The sequence below is a fragment of the Piliocolobus tephrosceles genome, chromosome 14, assembly GCF_002776525.5.
Source record: "Piliocolobus tephrosceles isolate RC106 chromosome 14, ASM277652v3, whole genome shotgun sequence".
Classification (NCBI taxonomy): domain Eukaryota; kingdom Metazoa; phylum Chordata; class Mammalia; order Primates; family Cercopithecidae; genus Piliocolobus; species Piliocolobus tephrosceles.
The window spans coordinates 28,796,504-28,813,211 of NC_045447.1; the positions used below are offsets into that span (position 1 = coordinate 28,796,504).

General features: G+C 46.2%; 1 protein-coding gene and 1 non-coding gene across 2 annotated transcripts; one reads left to right on the top strand and one right to left on the bottom strand.

Annotated features, from left to right (window-relative positions):
* Positions 1-6,176: 6,176 nt before the first annotated feature.
* Positions 6,177-14,774, top strand: C14H9orf152 (chromosome 14 C9orf152 homolog). The gene is made up of 2 exons (XM_023201335.2): positions 6,177-6,961; positions 12,882-14,774. Exons 1-2 carry the CDS (start codon positions 6,769-6,771, stop codon positions 13,406-13,408), a joined length of 720 nt encoding a protein of 239 aa, XP_023057103.1. The 5' UTR covers positions 6,177-6,768; the 3' UTR covers positions 13,409-14,774.
* A 553-nt stretch (positions 14,775-15,327) lies between these two features.
* TRNASTOP-UCA lies at positions 15,328-15,401 on the bottom strand. The gene has a single exon. It is a non-coding gene; the product is annotated as a tRNA-Sec (tRNA).
* Positions 15,402-16,708: the final 1,307 nt, after the last annotated feature.

Consider the following 16,708-nt stretch of genomic DNA (forward strand, 5'->3'; position numbering starts at 1 on the left):
AGAGATGTCCTAGAAGTTTCCCAATTTGGCAGGTGGTTTTCCTGTTCAGTAGATTCAGCAGCAGTGGTACTATATTCATTCATAATCAGAAATATTCCAGTTATCTGTTGCTGTGTAATGAACAATCCCCAAACTTAGTGACTTAAAACAAAATTTATTATTACTTCTCATGGTCTAAGCATAAACTGGGCTCAAATAGGTAAGTTTCCCTCGGGCTCTCCTACAAAGTTACATTCAGATGTGCACTGGGCTACAGTTATTTTATGGCTACACTGGGCTGGATGTCCTGGGGGCTCACTCTCTGGCAGTTGGAGCCAGCTATTGGCTGGGAATTCACCAGAATTTGGTGGCTGAGGCACCTACCGTGACATGCCTCACCGTGTTGTTCAGGCTGCCCACACCTTGGTATCCAGGCTCAGAGGAGGCACATCCCAACAGTCAACATTCCAAAAAGCAGGAATCAGAAGCTGCAGTTAGGGCTACACCAGGAACAGGCACAGAGTCATTTCACATTCTGTTAGCCAAATGATACCACTCAACCAATTCACACTTAAGAAAGTGATATAGGCTCTACCTCTTGATGAGGGAATGGCAAGCTCAGTTGCCAAAGGCTGCATGAGATGAAAGATAGTGTTTATGCCATCTCTGGAAAAACTACAAGGGTAGAGGAAGCGTGGTCTGGAGGCCTGCTGTTGCTCTTTCTGCTTTCCTAGTAATCTTACCAGCACCAATTCCCCATGTGAAATCTCTTTCTGCTTAAATTAGCCAGACTGGGATCTGCTGACTACACCTGGATCCTGATCAAGGCTGGAGGCCAGGTCTTTACCGTTCCCAGGCAAATAGCATTCCAATATATTACTCTGTATGTAACTGGCATAGAGCAGTGATGCTCCGGAGAGAAAAAGCATTTGGAGTTGGAAAGTCCCTTGCTGAGTTTCAAGTTTCCCATCTGGAAAATGGGGATGATAATAATAATAATTTGGCATCTACCTTATAGAATTAAACAGATTAAATGAGTCAACACATGCTCAATATTGCCACGTGCCTGGCACCTGGAAGGCAACACTTGATGAAGTCCGTTTTGCTTGTTTGCTCAGCTCAAGCCCCCTCCCTCTCTTTGGTAATTGCTGTATCTGCAGGCACAGTGAAGTTAAGTAACTGGCCCAAAGGCATACTGGTAAGACAGGACATCTTAGGCCGGCTGTGCTGGCTCACGCCTGTAATTCCAGCACTTTGGGAGGCCAAGGCAGGTGACTCACCTGAGGTCAGGAGTTCAAGACCAGCCTGGCCAACATAGTGAAACCCCATCTCTACTAAAAATACAAAAATTAGCCGAGTGTGGCGGTACACACCTGTAGTCCCAGCTATTAAGGAGGCTGAGGCAGGAGAATCGTTTGAACCCAGGAAGCTGAGCTTGCAGTGAGCCGAGATCACGCGACTTCACTCCAGGTTGGGTGACAGAGCAAGACTCCAGTTACTTAACTAGCCCAAAGGCACACTTGACTCTAGAGAGCAAGGGTAGGGTAGCTAAGAATAGAGAAGATAAGACACAAACCCGCGTAGTCTAGCTTCATAGTTCATGCTCTCAATCCTTACATTGTACCACTTTTTAAAGCTGAGAACTGAAGGTGTTTACAAGTTAGCTAGGGGACATGTGGGTGCTTCCAAGGATGGAAGTATAATGAAGATATGGTTGAGGTGAAAGTAAGTACAGGATTATTCTAGAAGACAAAGAACAGCACATACCAAAGTGCAAGGAGAGAAAGACATTGGGGAAATTCAAGAAATTCCTTCAGAGAAGGCTAAAGCAGTGAGAATACTTTTCTCCCCTCTTTCACATCATGGCACACCTAGAAAATGACACTATTTGTATGGATCACTGGAATAAATGCAGAAGGTGTTTGTGGCTGGAGACACCTGACCCAGGAGTTGTGGGTTTCAGTCATAGGCATATCTGGAACCCACTTATAGGAAATCTTTTCTAGAAAGTAGAGAGCAAGGGGAACGTTGACACAGAGACTGGGTAGGTGAGACAGACCCAAGACAGGCACAACCCCCTGGGCCATAAGAAGGATTCAAATGCGAGTTTGAGTATATTGGGAAGCCACTGAAGGATTTAACTGGGAGAGAAGCCACAAGATCTGATTTGCTTTGTGTCTTTTGGAGAACACTAACTGCTGTGAGGTCAATGGATCAATGGATAAGAGGACAGGTGTGGAAGTGGGAGGGAGGGTACAGGTAAGAGGCTGTTGCAGTGGTCTTGGAAAAAGAAATGAGGACAGCATAGGCTAGGTGGATGACAGTGGAGATGGAGAGACATACATGGATTTCAGGCATCTTTCTTTTTTTGCAACTTCTGCCTCCCAGTTCAAGTGATTCTCCAGCCTCAGCCTCCCAGTAGCTGGGATTACAGGTGCCTGCCACCATGTCTGGCTAATTTTTTGTATTTTTAGTAGAGACTGGGTTTCACCATGTTGGTTAGGCTGGTCTTGAACTCCTGACCTCAGGCAATCCGCCCACCTTGGCCTCCCAAAGTGCTGGGATAACAGGTGTGAGCCACTGCACCCGGCCAGATTTCAGGTATCTTTTAGAGCTTGTATCTCCCAGGCCTAGAGATGGTTTGGGTGTACAAGGTGAAGGAGAAAGGATAGTAATGTTGCTTCTCTCACAGTGTTCTCATGAGAAATTAAATTTAATTTTGTCCAGGTTCCTCAAAAAAGCTAAACATAGAATTATTATATAACGCAGCTATTCCAAAAGAATTCACAGCAGGAACGCAAACACACACTTATATACCAATGTTCATAGCAGCACTATTCCCAATAGCCAAAAGGTGGAAACCACCAAAATGTCCATCAACAGATGAATGGGTAAACAAACTGTGGCCTATTCATACAATGGAATATTATTCAGCCATAAAAAGGAACGAAGTTCTGATGAATGTTTACAACATGAATGGGCCTTGACAACATGCTAAGTGAAATAAGTCAGTCACATGTATTGCAAATATTGTATGATTCCACTTACGTTGAGTACCGAAGTCATAGGGACAGGAAGTATAGTAGAGGTTGCCAGGGATGCAGGGAAGTAGGGAGTAGGCAGTTATTATTTAATGGGTACAGACTTTCTGTTTGCGATGATGGAAACAATGGAAATAATGGTGATTGTTGCAGGGCACTGTGAATGAATGCAATGCCACTGAACTGTACACTGAAAAGTTGTTAAAATGGTCAATTCCATTTACGCAAATATTACCATAATGAAAAAATTGATCATTTACATAGAGTGATTAGCACATATCTGACCCATTGCAGTTTTGGCTCAATGGTTATAACTATTGTTTTCATATGTCTAGCCTAGCCTCTCTTTTTTCAGAGAAGAATCTCCCTTATTCTTAAGGCTGAGAGTTTTGAATTTTTGAGTATGTCTGCCCTGAAGCACTTCTTGACAACCTGAGTCCTTCCTTGTCATACTTGGCTCTCCTGTGGACACTGTCATTCATACACCTGCAAATCACAGTCCACTCCATAGGATGAGGTCCCCTCCTCATTGGAACCAGAGAGAAGAGAGCACAGAGAGGCCTCCCATCCCTTGCAGTCTTGCCCTCTTGGATTCTCTAAGGCTAGATCACTAGGCTTCAGCGATGGGATAATCTCAGAGTGAACTTATTATCGGGGAGAGGAAAAGTGAAAGAACAGGGTAACTCAAGTTTTCCTGGAGTCTCCACTGGAAAGAACCCCAGACTGAAGTTCTTCACAAGAACAGGATCCACCACTCCTGTCTCGCCCCCACTGTATACTGGGCTGTCCCAGCCTACTGCTCTCAAGCCAGCTCCCTAAGGGATGCCTTCTTCAAGTCTCTGAATCTCTACCCACCAATGACTGGCCTTTTCATGGACAGGGTTACAGTCTGAGTCATTCTCTCTGGAGTAGTGCCCCAGTTGTAAGTGATACCTGCTGCCACTCAAGTCTCACAGAATAGCTGGATTCCTTGGACAGGAGTGGACCTGGAACCTCTGGTTTAAGTCATTTTACTTGAAGCTCCAGGGAGGGATGTAGGGATGCTGGTTCCTGTTCCTGTAATGAACCAACCTGCTACATTAAGCACAGTCTTACTTCTCAACCAGAATGGGACATTTCGTGTTCCATACAGTTTGCACACATACAGAAAAACAAAATATTCCCTAGAATAACAAGACATCTTATTCCTACTCCAGCGTCTCAAGCCCTGAACAACTTTGAAGCTTATTTCCAGTTCCTCTGGAGGATCTACCTGGATAATAAAAGTCACCTGTTCAGTGGCCGCCACCCAGAACAAACTCCAGACTTGATCATCTTTTCTTGTTTATTTCTGGAGACTCCCTGGGATGAGATGAAGTTGCCAATTTTTTATTATAATATTGTTATTGTTATCACAGTCCAAGAGAAAGGAAAGTTTATTCAGTAAGTGCTATTGAAACAACTGGGCAATTATTTGGAGGAAAAAAAACCCCTAGATCCTTGCCTGATACCTAACACAACACTAAAATAAATTTCAAAGGGATTAAAGATACGAGTTTTAAAAGGAAGAGGAACTATATTAACTAAAAGAAGGAATTTAAACTCCTAAAAGGTATTCAATCAGAAGTAGATAGCCTCAGTTTACTTCTCATCAAAATATCCACAAACATGCACATATAGAAAAAGACAAAAACTGTTAATACTAAAAGAAAAAGGCTGACAAGTAAATACCAAAATATAGTAGAAATCAATTTCTACTGCCATTATTTCTCTTTCTTTTCTTTTCTTTTCTAAGACAGGAGCTTACTCTGTTACCCAGACTGAAGTGCCGTGGTGCAATCATGGCTCATTGCAGCCTTGAGCTTCTGGGCTCAAGCAATCGTCCCACCTCAGCCACCCAAGTAGCTTGGACTACAGGCATGTGCCACCATGCCTGGCTAATTTTTGTAGATACAGTTTCACCATGTTGCCCAGGCTGGTCCTGAACTCCAGGGCACAATCAACACACCCACCTCAGCCTCCCAAAGTGCTGGGATCACAGTTGTGAGCCATTGTGGCTAGCCTGCTGCTGTGATGTCTACTGCCATGATTTCATGGCAGGTGCAGCTGGTCCAGCACGGATGGGTTGCTCTTGCCTCCATGATAGAGCGACCTACTGATAAAAAGATATGAGGAAGCTTTGGCTATCTCTCTCTGTATTTTTTGAGACAGATTGAGCTCTAATCCAATGTGATTGCTGTACTTACAAAAGGGGGAAATTTGGACACAGAGACACCCACATAGGAAGAACATCATGTGAAGACAAAGGCAGAGATTAGGTGATGTTTTTGCAAGCCAAGGAATATCAGAGATTGCTAGCAAACCATCAGAAACAAGATGAGAGGCATGGAACAGATACTCTCACACAGCTCCAAGAAGAAACCAACCCTGCTCATACCTTGACCTTTCTCTTCTAACCTCCAGAACTAAGAGAAAATAATGTTTGTGGATTAAGACATCCAGTTTATGGGTTTTAGTTACGGCGACCTAGCAAAACTAACATATACTACCCAGTGAAGATTTGCTCTCCATCTTCCACTGCTCCCCTCCATCAGATAACTAGATCTTATCTGGTTAATGTCCAAAATGTCTTGTAGGTTCAGGCTCTACTCTGTTTCCATTGCCTCTGTAGACATATTGGGTAATTGGGTAATCAGTAAGCACCATGATAGGAGAAGATAGAAAGGTACTTAGCTGACCAAATACAGCAAGGCTAGATCAAAGCTGGTGTAAGAAGGAGAGGGTCTGGGATTCAAAAGTGATGTGGAAATGTTGGGACTGGCAAGCACAGGTTGAGGGGATGCCTAACTTACCACTTGGTTGGAAAATGCTGAGATGGCAGAGGCTACAACAAATGTCCAAGGGGCGGGGCTGGCCAGAGGCCAAGATTTCCCTGGGTTTTGTCCCATGGCTGGCTTTGGGGCTGGATTTTCACCTGGGGTGTGTGTTGGGGTCTGAGTGGAGATCTTGGGGAGATCTTTGCTACTGGGTTTCTTTAGGGTGTGGCCGCGGGGCACACATCCAGAAGCACTGGCCTTGTGAAGCTCCCAAGGGTGTTCTTTGAACTACTGCAAACCCAACCGGCAGGTTTGCTGAAAAGTGGCCACGTTCCAGTTCAAAATGTGTGAGCCAAGAGGGTGCTTAGCATTCCCCAGGCCCAGTCCCAGCTCTGTCAGGAAATGGGAGACTTCACCGTAGCACTGGGAATTGGATTCTAAACTTTAGGATCAAGCAATGAAAGGACCTGGAATAAGATACCTTCTTGACCTCCCTGAAGGGATCTGAGCAGCTGAGCTTGCCTTTCTCTTTGCTCCCCCAGTCCTCCCTTTACTTCTCAGTCTCCTACTCCCCATCGCTCCTTTCCCTGCCTCCTCCTGCCTGTCTCCTTCTTCCTCCCTTTCTTCTCTCATCCCATTAATCCCCCCTTGTCACTATCACCTCCTTCCTCCAGTCTTTCCCCTTTCGCTGCCCCTTCTTTCCTCCGACCTTTCCTTCTCTTACTGCCCCTGTCTCCCACCTTTCTCCTCCCCTCATTTCTCCCTCTCCCTACCTCCTACTCCTGTTCATCTTTCTCCTTCCTCCTTGTTTTTCTATTTCCTTCCTCAGTCCCACTCCCCTTTCCACTCTCCTTTTGCCCATCACTTCTCCTTCTCCCTCATTGCCCCCTCCCTCTCTCCTCCTCCCTAGGTCCTGCCCCACCCAGCTCTGTTTGCTTTTCTCCCGGATCCGGATGGAGGGGTTGCCCTGCCCATGCCCAGCCCTGCCCCACTTCTGGCAGCTTGGGTCTCACTTCATGGCTGAGGGCTCCAGGACTCAGGCCCCTGGGAAAGGGCCCCCACTCAGCATCCACTTCCTGCGAGCCCAGTATGAAGGCTTGAAGAGGCAGCAGAGGACCCAGGCCCACCTCCTGGTGATTCCGAAAGGTAGGAATGGACAGGTGCTGGGGAAGGAGAGACTGACCATGGGAGGACTGAGTGGCAGAGCCGCAGGGAGGCAGAGCCAGGGTTTTGCCAGCCCTCCCTCCCAGTGGGGAAGAGCAAGGGAGGCGGGCTCAGGGCAGCTCTGCTCAGCTGTCCTACCTGCTAAGGGAGCCAGGGGCCTCAGCCAAGCACGTGGCTGCCAGCACTGTTCCTGGCCTCTGCTCTGATGTTCTAATCTTGCTAGACTGGTCAGCCTGGTGAGCCAGGCTTGGCCCCCCTGCTAGCTCGGGTATGGTGATAGGAGCTCTGCTTCCTGGCTGGGTCTAACTAAGGCACCTCCTACAGACCAGAGAAATTCACTCTGGAGGTAGAAGACATGGCGTTCCCAACAGCCTGGGAACTGTCTGGGCCAGAGGACGCCTAGGGCTCAGAGACCCATGAGGCATCCCAGGCTCATCCAGCCTCAAACATCAGGCAGGGAGGTGTGATTGGACACAGAAATTCCCTACCCCACTCATGGAGAGAAACCTCCTCCCTTTGGGAACTCAGATTTCATTCCAGGAGGAAGTTAGAGGCACAGGGCTCAGAAACCAAGGGCTTGTCAAATCCCAGCCCTTCCTTCTCTAACAGAGGAACAGGTTGAGGGAGAAGGGAAGATGCCCTGAAAGGTCAAAGCTGGGCTCTGTGGGATTCTGTGGTTATTTGTAGAGTTCAGCAGACTCTTTGGGCTGCCCTTTGCCAGTACAGACTGGGCAAAAATCAGGGGCCAGAGGGACCTCTCTGTCTAGGGCAGGAAGTGTGCTGCCTTTTGGGAACAAAAGTGGCACCTCTGAGCTGAAGGAGCCCATCTCCCATTACCTGGGCTGTTGCCAACCAATGGGATCCTGCCCGTTCCTGGCAGGAGTGAACTGGCACAGCCAGTCACCATCTCTGCAGGGCATAAACTGAAATGTTCCTAAAGCTCTATCCCACCCTGGAGGGTATTTATTCATTCAGTTACTCAACAAACATTTATTAATTTAAATCCCTTCAAAAGGAAACACCATGCTTAATACACCTGCAATTCAGACTCACAAATCTAATTGCTTAGTGGGGATGATCCAAAGACATCTCAAATTCAACACGCCCCCAGAGAATTCACTATCCCCTGTGCTCATCCTTTCTCCTGCTCTTGGTAAGTCAGTGCCCCCTTTCCCATCGTTACCAGGCGCTAAATTATGGTTCATGCAAGGAGTGCCCAGGTGTGGTTTTCTCCGAGAAGACTTCCGACCTCCCAGCTAGGTCAGGATCATTCAGGGCACTTTCAGCAGTTTGCAGTTCCACTTTTTTTTTTTTTTTTTTTTTTTGAGACAGATTCTCGCTCTGTCACCCAGGCTGGAGTGCAGTGGGGTGCAATCTCGGCTCACTGAAACCTCTGCCTCCCAGGTTCAAGCAATTCTCCCTGCCTCAGCCTCCTGAGTAGCTGGATTACAGGCACCTGCCACCATGCCCAATTAATTTTTGTATTTTTTTTAGTAGAGATGGGGTTGATGGCCATGTTGGCCAGGCTGGTCTTGAACTCCTGACCTCAGGTGATCCGCCCGCCTCAGCCCTCAAAAGTGCTGGGCATGAGCCACCATGCTCGGCTGAGTTTCACATTCTTTATCTAACTGTGAGAGGCAGCATACTGTGTAATGGAGTGGTCATGTACTGGGTCTTGGAGCACAGCCTGAGTTTGAGTTCCAGTTCTGCCATTTACTTAATATGCAGCTTTAAACAATTTATGTAAATTTTCTGGGGCTCAGTTTCCTCACCTGTCAATTGCGAATAACTGTAGTACCCAAATCATAGCGTTATTGCAGGAATCAAATGAATTAATATGTATAAAGCTCATCAAGGCTTTATGCACTGATTGACTGAGGACAAGATCACATATGTCATATGCATCTGAGTAGGAAGGCCATTGGAAACACTGGCACTGAATGTGAAGGAGCAGGTAATTCTCCAGGGAAAAATCAGGGTAAGGTGACAAAAATAAGGTGAAAATAACACTAAGGAGGCAAAAGAGCAACTAATTGTTCCCTATACTTTAGCAACAGATAGATGGTGATATCTTTCCTTGAGAATACAGGAGAAAAAGGTTTTTAATAGAGAGAGATGATCTTGTTTTTGAATATACTGCATTGGAGATAGTTGCCTGTAGACCTTCCATCCAGCCTGGATCTCATTCGGGCTGGAGATCTAGATTTGGGATCATTCATCTATAGATGGTAGCTGAAACCATGGACATGGATAAAATTGTGGCAAATCCATGTGTAAATTAATAAGAAACTGGGATGAAAGTTAGAGTTCTGGAATACTCAAATATTTAAGGAACAAGAGGAAGAAATGAAGCCAGGGAAGATGGAGAGAGCAGTCAAAATTTGAGGAGAGGGACGTCATTCAGCCATAAAAAGGAAAGAAATTCTGCCATATACTACAACATGGATAAAACTTGAGGACATTACGCTGAGTGAAGTAAGTCAGTCCCAAAAAGACAAATACTGTATAATCCTATTTACATGAGTAAATGGGAGTAGTCTTATAGAGAGAGACAGAAAGAAAGCAGAATGGTGGTTGCCAGAGGCTGGGGCACGGGGAAGTGGGGTGTTATTGTTTAATGCTTACAGAGTGTCAGTTAGGGAAGCTGAAGAGTTCTGGAGATTGGGTCCACAATAATGTGAATGTACTGAACACTACTAAACTGTACACTTAAAAATGGTTAAGATGGTACATTTTATGCTCTATGTATTTTACCACAATTAAACATATTTTAAGTGGTAGAAGAAAATCAAGAGCAATTAATGTCATGAAGCCAAGTTGGTAGAGGGATTTTAGAGGACCATGATCCTCAGTGCCTATTGCAGCAGAGAGACCCAGGAAGACAGAGTGAGCATTGAGATTGGGCTCCTGCTAAAGCTAGAAGTCAATGTCTCAAGACATTGGGTTGCATTTAGAAGCTCAGAAATTCTAGGAGCTGATTAATGAAAGGAAGGGCTCCAAAATTAGCTTTCTTCACCCTGTCTTAGCATTATGCGATGGATCCAGGTTCTGGAAATTCAGTTACAAGTAGCAGTGTGCCTTCCCTGATGCAACGTAAGTTCCCAGAGGACCCTGAGCTACTTTCAGGAGTCTGTGGAGCCCCAATTACCCCCCGTGATTGATGTCCAAAAGGAATATGCTTTTGTCGCAATCAGACACTGTGTGACTCGCCTTATGTAGAAAAAGGGATTAGGGTCGGGACTTATATCTGGGCTGGATGTTTTATATTACATTCCATTGAACATTCCTAGCAGCCCTGTAAGGTAGCTCCCTTTTTAAGATCTCCATTTTATAGATGAGGAAATGGAGGCCTAGGGTCTCCTAGTGAGTCAGTGGTGAACTCAGGACCAGACCTCATGTCTGCCTGCCTCTGGCTTGATGAGAGCAGCTCTGCCAAAGGTCTCAGGCAGTTAGGATGAATTTCGATTCTTCTTTCCTCCCTGAGTCTCCCTACCACTCTCTTCGCTATTCTCTCCACCCACTTCCTCCATCTCCACTGAAGAGAGATATCAAGGAGGGGCTCAAAATATCCCTTCTCCAATTTGTTATCTCCTAGCAAAGTGAATCAAGGATGAAGAATAAAGAAAGTATCATAGATAATGAGTACATTTCCTTCATCGCCAGTCCCTAACTGACCAAAACCAAAACAAAACAGATAAAAAACGTGATACAAAATTTCCCTGTACTCTTCAGGCAATTACCCTAATTCTCTTTCTCTTGTACAGTGAAGAGCAGGCACCATCCCAATGTGGAGGGTACTGCCACAGAAGGCTCATGGTGATTCTCAGCAGAGGCTGCTCTGGGGTGGAGTCCCGGTGTACCTCCCAGCTGAACTCACTTTCCTTTCCTCTGAACCGGAGGCTGGGACTGACAGTTGAACAAGCCTGTCCACCTTCAGTCCTTTCCTTCTAAACTCGTGATGGGAGAGGATACCAGTTTCTAGGTTCTCTCATTGTGTCTCCCTCCTTCCTTGTTCTCAAATAAGTACATAACATGTTGGATATTTATAAAAGTTTCCTTCGGCCGGGCGCAGCGACTCACGCCTGCAATCCAAGCACCGAGGCAGGTGGATCACAAGGTCAGGAGATCGAGACCATCCTGGCTAACACAGTGAAACCCCATCTCTACTAAAAATACAAAAAAAAAAAAAAAAAAAAAATTAGCCAGGTGTGGTGGCAGGCACCTGTAGACCCAGCTACTCAGGAGGCTGAGGCAGGAGAATCGTTTGAAGCCGGGAGGCGGAGGGTGGAGGTTGTAGTGAGCCGAGATCACGCCACTGCACTTCAGCCTGGGCAACAGAGCAAGATTCTGTCTCAAAAATAAAATAAAATAAAACAAAAGTGTTTCCTTCATTTCATGCTGGAAAATAATACTAAGGAACTAATGCAGTTACAAAGCCAAAACAAATCTTGAGAGCCTCACACTAGAGTTAATGTTGACAGGACAGTAGTTGTTGGCTGAGATGGCTGCAGCTGGTCTTCTGTTTCTTTTGGATCCCTGGAATTGGAGCTCAGGGGCTTCCTTCTGACTTTATTCTTCCAACATCGTCTCCCCACTCTTGCTCTGCAGATTGTCACCTCCAGGGTCTTCTGTGATAACAGGTGATGGGACAGACAAGTGAACCTAAATGACACCTCTGAGGAGCTCCAGACTGGTCACACACCTGCTTTCTATAAGGCAAATGCCTTTCAGTCATTCCAACCCCTGTCACTGCCATCAAGAGTTAACAATGAACTATGATATTCCACTAGGTGGTTTAAAAAAAAGTCCCCAAGAAAAAAAAAAGAGACATTGGTCTGCCTCTTCCACCTAAAGCCAGTTCTGAGGAGCAGTAAATGCTGCAGATGTCTTCCCAGAGCAGTGCCTGTGGACTAGAAGGATAATGATTGGTTCTATAAAAGGAGCTGCTTCAAAACACAACTCCTCCCTCTTCTGCCTTGGGTTGTAAACCCACTATCAGAATCCCAGGACACAGCCCAGTGCAGTGGCTCACGCCTGTAATCCCAACACTTTGGGAGGCTGAAGCGGGCAGATCCCTTGAGGCCAGGGGTTCAAAACCAGCCTGGCCAACATGGTGAAAACCATGTCTGTACTAAAAATACAAAAATTTGTCAGGCAGGGTGGCGGGTGCCTGTAATCCCAGCTACTTGGGAGGCTGAGGCAGGAGAATCGCTTGAACCCGGGAGGCGGAGGTTGCACCACTGCACTCCAGCCTGGGCAATGGAGTGAGACTCCGTCTCAAAAAAAACAAAGAAAAACAAAACAAAAAAAAGAATCCCAGAATACAAAACCCCGTAAGTTAAGAATAATGTTTTCCACTGGTGAGCATATGTGAACCCACATGTGGTTGAGTCTATGTGTGCTCTTGTTCCTTGCCTTTTTTAGCCCCAGATGCTAGTTCCCTATCTCCTCCCAGAGTTCCCTCCTTCACTTCAGTGTTTGGCCCTCTGTTATGCCTGAGATTTTCCATTGCATTGATTGCCACCTGAAAAGTTATTATAAATATGCATTTTTGTCTCTCTACTCAACTAGGACACACCCAGGAAGGTATGGGTTTTGTCTCAATCTTCATTGCCGTATTCCTAGGACCTGGAATAAATAATGCCTGGCCCATATTAAGTGCTCAATAAATATGTGCTGAATGAATAATTGTGTGTGTGTGAATACATATGGGTGAGGTGTGAAAGGGCATGTGTGTGAGCATGCAAGGGAGACCCTGTGTATGTACACATGTACACACATGCAATGTACCAGGAACCTTCTGGGGATGGTCTTCCTTCAGCTTGAAAGCAATGAGACCCCCTAAGTGAGAGCTGCCCCTGTCCCTTCCAGTGATGACCCTGCTGGTGCTTTCTCTTTTCAGGAGGAAACACGCCTGCTCCTGCGGAATCGATAGTCAATGCTGTTTGGATTAACAAGGAGAGAAGGAGCTCACTGTCCCTGGAAAAGGCAGATTCCAAGGTGGACAGGAGGCTGGATGAGGCTGCCCAGGGCTGTCTTCAGGCCCCTGAGTCTCCATGGCACACGCACCTGGAGATGCATCATTTGGTTCAAACCTTTCCCCAGGACACCAGTTGTCAAGTACATCATAGGGGCAAGCTTGTGGGATCTGACCAAAGGCTCCCTCCTGAAGGAGACACACACTTGTTTGAAGCCAATCAGATGATTCAGCAAGCAACCGGAATCCCAGAGGCTGCCCAGCTTCCATGCCAGGTGGGCGATACCCAAACAAAGGCAGTGGAATCTGGCTTACAATTCAGCACTCAATGTCCTCTTTCCATAAAGAACCCACACAGGTCTGGCAAACCAGCTTACTATCCATTTCCCCGGAGGAAATCTCCCAGGATCTCCCAAGCTGCCCGGAACCTGGGCTTATATGGCTCACCCTGAAGCTTTCTATTCTGCCAGATGTCTTGACCTTGAGGCCACCTGTGGCCTCATGGAAGAACCAATGAGGCAGAGCCACAACTAGGTCTCCAGCTATGAGCAAGAACTGTACTAACCCAATTATAGGAATTGTGGGAGATGACCTTCACAGTGGTAACGTGGTTTTACCCTTCAATAAGGAACTTCCCAGGCCAAATTGCCCACAGTTTAGGATGAAGAGGACTGTCTGGTCAGTGCAGCCCCATTCTGACATTGATATAAGGTCCTGGCTATCCATTCCTTGGGGAGGACCAGTAAGACATCTGCTCCATCCCTGGAACTGGCGAATTTTGAAACATAAACCAGGGACTCTAGCCAATAGAATGCCTTAGCAATGCCCAAGGGTCAATGGGCATGGGCATTCTTGTTTTCAATGTCTTCTGATGATTTCTCACATATTCTGGAGAAGACAAGCTCTGAGAATTCAGACGCTTCTTCTGGTGGCTGTGTCTGGGGGGCCATCTCACTTAGAAGTCACAACACTCATTGGCAGTGATCACATCATTTCAGTTTGGGCTTCCCAAAGTATGGTTACCCTGTATGAAGGTCAGATCAATGCTACCTACCATTTTGTGTCTTTAGGGAGTCTTTAGAAAGCGCTGATCATCTGTCACTGCTGAGACATGTACATTCCAATATCATCACAGATTTATCTCCTTCCTTCCTTCTCTCCCTCCCTCCTTCTGTCTCTTCCTCCCTCAGTTCCTTCCTTCCTTCCTTCCTTCCTTCCTTCCTTCCTTCCTTCCTTCCTTCCTTCCTCTCTTCCTTCCTATTTTTCTCTCTCTCTGCAAGTTAATTTCTTATTAAAAACTGCCACTCATTGAAGATATATAATGATGGGATCCTGAACAAAAAGAGGCAAAGAAATTCTCCTGCTTGAAAAATATGCATTTCCTAGAGACTGCCTCCTGTTTAGTCCAACTTAGATCACTCAGATACTTCCTGGGATCAAATACGTATTTTTAAACATAAGACAAAGTGAACCAGGTGTTACTTGGGTGATAGGAAAAAAAGCTTGTCTTTCCTGGTTAATGTTTAGCTTTAGTAACACTATTTAAACACACCTAAGGTGCCTTTCCCTCATCTCAGGTGCTTTCTCTGTAAAGTTTCACCCCCACCTTTCTTTTCTCCCCATGGCCATCCAGTCTTGCCCATCTACATCCAGAGTTGTTAACTAGCAGTGTCATTACCTGTCAAAAACATGTAGGTGCCTCCTTGAACCACCCAGAAATCCATTCCAATTTGGGGATTGTCATTTCTTTTGTGAATAATTAATACAATTCAGTTATTTTTAAAATATTCTAATAAAAAAGGACATTTTCTCAAAAAACTTTGTCCTTTGTTTTTGTTTTTAAAGAAGTATCCCACAAGCAATGTATCTTTCTGTAGGTTTGCTTTTGTTTCCTGTTTTTGGAGATGGAGTCTCGCTCTGTTACTCAGGATAGAGTGCAGTGGTGCAATCTCAGCTCACTGCAAACTCTGCCTCTCGGATTCAAGCCATTATCTTGCCTCAGCCTCCTGAGTAGCTGGGATTACAGGCATGCACCACTACCCCAGCTAATTTTTTGTATTTTTAGTAGAAATGGGGTTTTACCTTGTTGGCCAGGCTGGTCTCGGACTCCTGACCTCCCTCGGGTGATCTGCCTGCCTTGGCCTCCCAAAGTGCTGGGATTACAGGTGTGAGCTGGGATTACAGGTATGCGCCACCATGCTCGGCTAATTTGTATTTTTAGTAGAGATGGCACTTCTCCATGTTGGCCAGGCTGGCCTCGAACTCCCGACCTCGAACTCCTGGCCTCGATCCACCCTCCTCAGCCTCCCAAAGTGCTGGGATTACAGGTATGAGACACCGCGCCCAGCAAAAGGTAGAAATAACCCTTCCATGACCATGGCAGTGACTCAAACCTGCAATCTTCTGATCTGAAGTCAGATGCCTTATCCATTAGGCCACACAGCCACTGGCTGGTAAAGTCTTTGTTCAAAATGCCAAGAGCCTGGGATGGTCTCCACCGATAACTTTAGCAAAAGAAGGTTTTCCTCTTCTCTTCCTAAGTTAGAGAAAAACCAGCTCACATTGTAAATCCTGCATCAGGCAGGCCACCTTTACCTAGGGTTCCCCCAGGCTTCCATTTCCCAGTGAGGACTCCCCATGTGGCTGCCTGGTATGCACCATGCTTCAGTCTCCCCTGGTAGGAGGAGGACTGATCAGGCTCCAGTCTGGGCACTGCTATTGGCAGAGATGTGACCTTTATTAGATGAATTAAAGTCAGAGATTTCAGAGCCAAATCTCAGAGCCACAGATTTACCAGTTTAAGTGAAGGAGATAATCTTCCCTGGGGTGGTGAGGAAAGTGGAGGACAGACATTTTCCCTAAGCTAGAAACAGAAAAGGTTTTTTCCAAGAACAGCTACCAGTTCAGCTGGGTCTAACAGCTTCTTCCCCACTAGCGGATAGGCTGCCCTCAACACTATCTCAGTCGGATTCCCTAACTTTTCAGTCACTCTCTGACATTGAAGCCGTTCATTTCAGTTGGTAAAGCTTGGAACTGTTCAAATGTCAAAGTTCATCTCATAGTCAAGTCAGAGTCTACCAAGCTCCACCTCCTCCCAGCACAGCCTTGACTGATGCCTTGAAGGCTGGAGGGAGCGGCTCATTCCCACATTCTTCTTTGTTTACACAGATTTTTTTTCTTTCTTTTTTTTTTTTTTTAATTATACTTTAAGTTCTAGGGTACATGCGCATAACGTGCAGGTTTGTTACATATGTATACTTATGCCATGTTGGTGTGCTGCACCCATCAACTCGTCAGCACCCATGAACTCGTTTTGACAAGGGGGTAGGAAGGGAGAAGAAGCACAGATAGCCCTTTACGTAACTGGCCACGGCGTAGTTTTGGTCTCTTCCCTTGGCCATTTACGCTGGCCTGGCTTGTCATCTATAGGTTTGGTATGGACACGTGGTGGCCCCAATGGGCTCCTGCTGAGGAGGGTCTCATCCCAAGCAGCCCGCTAGCGTGGGGGGAGTGGGGGGAGTCCCTTAGGAAGATGGTGATGCCTGGTCAAGCTGCCTCCACCCCATTGCATCAGGAGTCCCTTCTTTTTACCCTTTGCCCCAAGTTCATCTACCTCTGCTAGCCCAGCTCAGCCTGTAGACTCATAGGCAGCAGGCATTTTCTGCACCTATGGGAGGTGATCATCCCTGCACCTTCTCTTTCTGGCCATTCTATACTCTTCTGTTTCCACTGAAGTCTCTCCTTTCTCCTGA

What these genes read in the sequence shown, in the direction of transcription:
- C14H9orf152 (XM_023201335.2), top strand. Translation starts at nt 6,769, where the DNA reads ATGGAGGGGTTGCCCTGCCCATGCCCAGCCCTGCCCCACTTCTGGCAG. An exon ending in CCTCCTGGTGATTCCGAAAG is followed by an intron (nt 6,962 to 12,881) that starts GTAGGAATGGAC and finishes TTCTCTTTTCAG; the next exon opens with GAGGAAACACGCCTGCTCCT.